The sequence below is a fragment of the Cheilinus undulatus genome, linkage group 9 (genome assembly GCF_018320785.1).
Source record: "Cheilinus undulatus linkage group 9, ASM1832078v1, whole genome shotgun sequence".
Classification (NCBI taxonomy): Eukaryota; Metazoa; Chordata; class Actinopteri; order Labriformes; family Labridae; genus Cheilinus; species Cheilinus undulatus.
Genome location: NC_054873.1, coordinates 23110613 through 23115496, shown reverse-complemented (window position 1 = coordinate 23115496; position 4884 = coordinate 23110613). Strand labels below are relative to the sequence as shown.

Sequence of the window (4884 nt, the reverse complement as noted above, 5' to 3'; positions counted from 1 at the left end):
TGTCCTGATTGTTACTGTGTAAAATATATTTGCAGATAATTAAATACTGCCTCTTACAGAAGGCTAGTCGAGTTCATCAAGTCACAACCTGCAAATGTCATTCTGAGCACAGGTCTGATTCATCTAACTTAAAAGAAAGCTCAATTGTTTTTTAAAATTATAATTAAATGATAAAAAACAGGACATGTTTTAAGAAGGTGTATAGTTTTATTTATCGCTGGTTTATATAGCTAGTTTGTTAGGCTCTGTACATTCAATATTCTTCAATAAATGGTACACACAAGCTACACATTTCCATCCTCACTCAGATTTCTAATCCAGTAATATCCAGCACATGCTTTTATTTCTGTTGGCTAGTTAATGGAATAAGTGAGGTATCAGGTTCATGTTTATTTTAAGATTTTTCTTTCCTAATATTTTATTCTTTAGCTCCATCAGCATCTAATTTTTGAAGATGTTACTTCGTGTTAGATATATTGTTCTCATATATTTTATGTTACCGATTAGCATGCAGAGGTTTCAAAGTCAAGATTATTGGCTTATCCGGTAAGAGAATGAGCTCAAAGGTACTCTGCACTTCCACATGGCGCTGTTTCTCCACTCTGAAGTTCTCTAGCATCTAAAAAACAGATAATGCACTTTGTTAATAACTGATCTAAATATGTCAAGATTATTTTGAGATTTATCACTTATTCTGTGAAATTCTCACATGGATTAGGAATATTTGCATCTCCGTCTCAGCTATCCTTCTTCCCAAACACTGACGAGGGCCAAAGCCAAAGCCCAGGCTCCTGAAGTAGTGTGTCTCTGTCCTTAGCCAGCGAGAGGGCTGATACTGCTCTGGGTGTAAAAACACCCTGGGGTCTCTTCCCATTGCATACAGCCCTAACTGCACCAGTGTCTGATGAAAAAACACACAGAAACCAAAAAAAAAAGTGAGTCATGTCAAACAGCTTAACAACTGCTCTGCTCCTACTGTGAACAATGAAATACAAAGGCATGGATTTAGATTTTAAAAAGCCTCTTACCCCAGCTGGGATGTGGTATTTCTGAATGATGATATCTTCTGAAATGTATCTTTGTAAGCTCACAGCAACAGGGTGTAATCTGAGGAGTCAAAGTTCCGTTAAAAGAGCCTTATTAACTAAGCTCTATACATAATCACAGCATAGAACTACATGACACTGCTATATTTTTACCTGAGTGTTTCCTTCAATGCTCCTTTCACCAGTGGAATCCTCTTCAGCATCTCCAGCATGTCTCCCTGGCTCTCAGCCCGAGCTGCAGCCACCTCTGCTCTCAGCTCCTCCTGGAGGTTGGGGTGACGAGCCAGTTCATACAATGTCCACAGCAGGGTTATGGAAGTCTGAAAACCCAAAACAGAGGAAAGCAGACTTAAGACAGCTGCAAAAAAATAAGTCGAGGTTTATTGTAAACTGACATGAATGTTAAATGGATTTGAGCTTGTGCTTTTCTGTTCAATGTGCTTTGTACACTGCAGGTCAAACTTAACCATTCACACCCATTCCTTCCACATTCACATGCTGGTAATGAAGGTGGCCACCAGTATTATCCATACATTCACACACCACTGACCAGTGTTGGGAGTAATGTGTCACAGTAACTTCGTTACTTTTTATGCTAACTAGTAGTGTAATGCGTTTCTTTTTTAAAAACATTAATGCCGTTAATCACAGAAAATTTAAATCACTCATTACTCATTACTTTTACAGCCGACAACTCAGTGATGAAGGTTAGAAAGCATCTGTTTCAGCGGACGACATGATGGGACCATAAGCACAGCAACATCCTGGGAGAAAGAATAGAGACACTACAAACACCGGTTACCCAGGTACAGCTCACGTTAGCTTGACAGACCAAGCAGGAGCCACTCCATCCAAATCCAAGGCTTTATTCAAATCACCGCCAGCTGCAAAACGTGTCACTACGGAAGCACTAAACAGACTGATAGCAAGGTATGCTGTTGAGGACATACTTCTGATATAAGCTGTAGAGTACACTTCCTACTGCATACTTCCTTCCTTACTTCACTTCCTTACTTCCTAGAGAAGTAATGAAAAAAAACTATAAGACAAGAGATAAGACAGTCATGCAGAAAGACATTTAGAGAGCAGCTGGGACTTAATTTGTACACTGTCAATAGAGTACATCTATTTTAGACTTCTTAAACAGTGAACAAATGTTTTAATAGTGTCAAAAGTTAAGAAACAATTCTACTGTGTTCTATTGTTTCACCACTTAACAACATAATGCTAATGGCTACAATGTTATAAAAACTTGAGTTATTCCCTCTCACACTGTCATAACAACACAAAATGATGTGATGTGTACAATACTGAAGACTGAAGCAAAAAAGTTAATGCCTGAGTTACTTTTCAAAGTAGTTACTTTTACAATTTAGTGACTCAGTCATAACTCAGTTACTTTTTGCTAGCGGTAACTAGTTACTATTTTTCAGTAACTTGCCCAACACTGCCACTGACACAGCAGTGGGAGCTATTTGGGTTAAGTGTCTTGCCTCAGGGAGGACACCTCGACATGTGACTATAGGAGCTGACTGACTCTACCCATTGACCCACTTACCTATATGCTCATCACTGAGCATATAGGTTAGTGTTTATTTTAACTGCTGTTATAAATATGGTTGTAGTCTTAGTCTTTAGATACAAATGAGTTTTGGTCACATTTTTGTAATTTTCAAACTTGAAAGTTTTATCCATCCATTACCATACTCCAATAATCTGAGGTCAAAATGCAGTGGCAGCAGCTGAAGAAAGTCAACCCAAACATCCCTGTCCCCAGCAACATTTTTCAGTTCCTGCTGAGGGATTTGAAGATGCTCTCAGGCCAGATAGGATATATAATCCCTCCAGCAAGTTCTGGGTCTGCCCCAGGGTCCCCTTCCAGTTGGACATGCCTGGAAGACCTCCACAAGGAGACACCCAGAGGGATCCTGATCAGATGCCCGAACCACCTCCACTGGCTCCTTTCAATTCAAAGGAGCAGTGGCTCTACTTCCTTCCCCATAAGGCTGAGCCAAGACTACCTCCTGAGAAATGTCATTTCGACTGTTTGTATCGGTGATCTCATTCTTTTGGTCATTACCCAAAGCTCATGACCATAGGTGAGGGTTGGAATGAGGATTAACCATACAATAAGATAAACTACAGGAAAACTTTGAATACTGTTGGAAAACAGAAGACAGTCAAGGAAATAAATAGAATTAGATTTTTTTTTTTTGCTTACGGTGTCTACACCTCCAGCCATCAGCTCAGTGATGCTGGCCTTGATGTCTTCAATGGACAGCTTGTCCAGCATGAGCAGGCTAGCAAGGACTCCTGGGTATTTCTTTGAAGAGCCAGTGTCCTGGCGTAGCTGCCTGTAGATGTTCTGGATGCAGCGATCCGCTTGAGCAACAAAGGAATATGTATGAAATCACACTATGCACATACATTAAAAAAAACCTATGAGCCAAATGTTTTCTTATCCTACCTTGGTTAAAGATGCCATCCCAGGCCTCCACATGGTCCCGCCACACCTTTGCACCAATCTGCTTCAGCAGGGAAGGAGGTATGTACAGCATGGGTGAGGTAGTCTTGAACATGAGGGTGATGCAGTCAATGAAATGTTGAGCTTCAGGGTCAATGTAGTCAAGCATCAAACCCAGGCGCTCCCCGTACAGCACTGAGCTCACGGCTGTGTGAGTCAACACGAGACAAGGACAAGCAATATGTCAGGAGGAAAAGAGACACCAGCCTACACAGTGAATTAAAGAGAGTCATACTTACACTCAAGAGCATATTTAAAGAGTTCTTGAGAGAGGTCAGTGGTCCATTTATTCTGGCCTGTTCTCTGTATTTTTTTGTGAACTCTTGCCACAAAGTCCTCGCCCACTTCTTCCAGTAAAGGCACAAAGTTCTCAAGCACTTTAGGGGAAATCACCTCCTTGTTGAGGATAACACGGTTGGATTTCCAGTCTTCCCCATTCCTGTGTGGAAATTAGATGTAAATTAAACTAGCAGGTCACACCTGGTATTATAAATGTCAAAATATTTACAATCCAGTATCTGTAGAAGTAGAAGGAAGGTTATTTTACTGCACATACTTCAGTAAAACTCCATATTTGCGATTCCTGTAGTCTCTGTATGATGTCCATGCTTCAACTTTCAGCCTCTTAGGATAATGGCCCTCTGCTTTGAATAGGATGGCAGCATCCTCAGGGTTGATGATATTAACACTTTCATAGTAGCCTATTTTTTCTCTGATACAGAGTTGAGGAAAAAAAGTCAGGAAAGAACAGGGTGAAATATCTTATCAGCTGGTTGTTTTTAGAAAACATGACCTTGTGGATTGTTACACGTTTGGAAGGAAAAATACTTACATTTGATGAGTAATGGCATAATCATGTTTTGTCTACTTACTATCTACTTAAATGGGCAGTCACACACAGCTCTGCTTAAGCATTTGACTTCCCACATACCTGTAAATGGGTCCAAAAGTGTTAAAGTTCTGCAACATGATGCGGTGAATGTTTCTGAAGCCATCCAGTTTCCAAAAGTTGTACAAGTTGGCCACCCCGCTCTTCCACAGTCCAGGAATCTCACTGAAAGGTCGAACCATGCTGCCACTCTCTGAATACGCCTGTCTGATCACAGGCATACTGCTGCTGCAGCGTATGCCTGTTGTGGTCAGCTCTTCTATACAGGACAGGGGCGGCATTGCAGGGCTGCGCAACAAACTCCACTTTGCCATGCCTACAACAAAATCCCAACTGTGTAATAACTTCAGAAGATACACTGGCTCTCCGAGAGATGACTGGTGCAATAGAAGGAGGCTGGTCTAAATACTCAGCCCCGTCTGTGC

At 41.0% G+C, this 4884-nt stretch overlaps 1 protein-coding gene across 1 annotated transcript; it reads right to left on the bottom strand.

Moving 5' to 3' along the window:
• Positions 1 to 193: 193 nt before the first annotated feature.
• LOC121514436 (cholesterol side-chain cleavage enzyme, mitochondrial) lies at positions 194 to 4788 on the bottom strand. Its single transcript, XM_041794543.1, has 9 exons — positions 4502 to 4788; positions 4127 to 4282; positions 3810 to 4009; positions 3514 to 3717; positions 3268 to 3428; positions 1200 to 1366; positions 1029 to 1107; positions 710 to 901; positions 194 to 619 (listed from the first exon to the last, which is right to left on the bottom strand). Exons 1-9 carry the CDS (start codon positions 4771 to 4773, stop codon positions 497 to 499), a joined length of 1554 nt encoding a protein of 517 aa, XP_041650477.1. The 5' UTR covers positions 4774 to 4788; the 3' UTR covers positions 194 to 496.
• Between the last annotated feature and the right edge of the window lie 96 nt (positions 4789 to 4884).

Coding starts and splice junctions, on each gene's coding strand:
- LOC121514436 (XM_041794543.1), bottom strand. CDS start 4,773: ATGGCAAAGTGGAGTTTGTTGCGCAGCCCTGCAATGCCGCCCCTGTCC. Junction 1,108..1,199: donor GCATTGAAGGAAACACTCAG/GTAAAAATATAG, acceptor TTGACTCCTCAG/ATTACACCCTGTTGCTGTGA. Junction 902..1,028: donor AATACCACATCCCAGCTGGG/GTAAGAGGCTTT, acceptor TTTTTTCATCAG/ACACTGGTGCAGTTAGGGCT.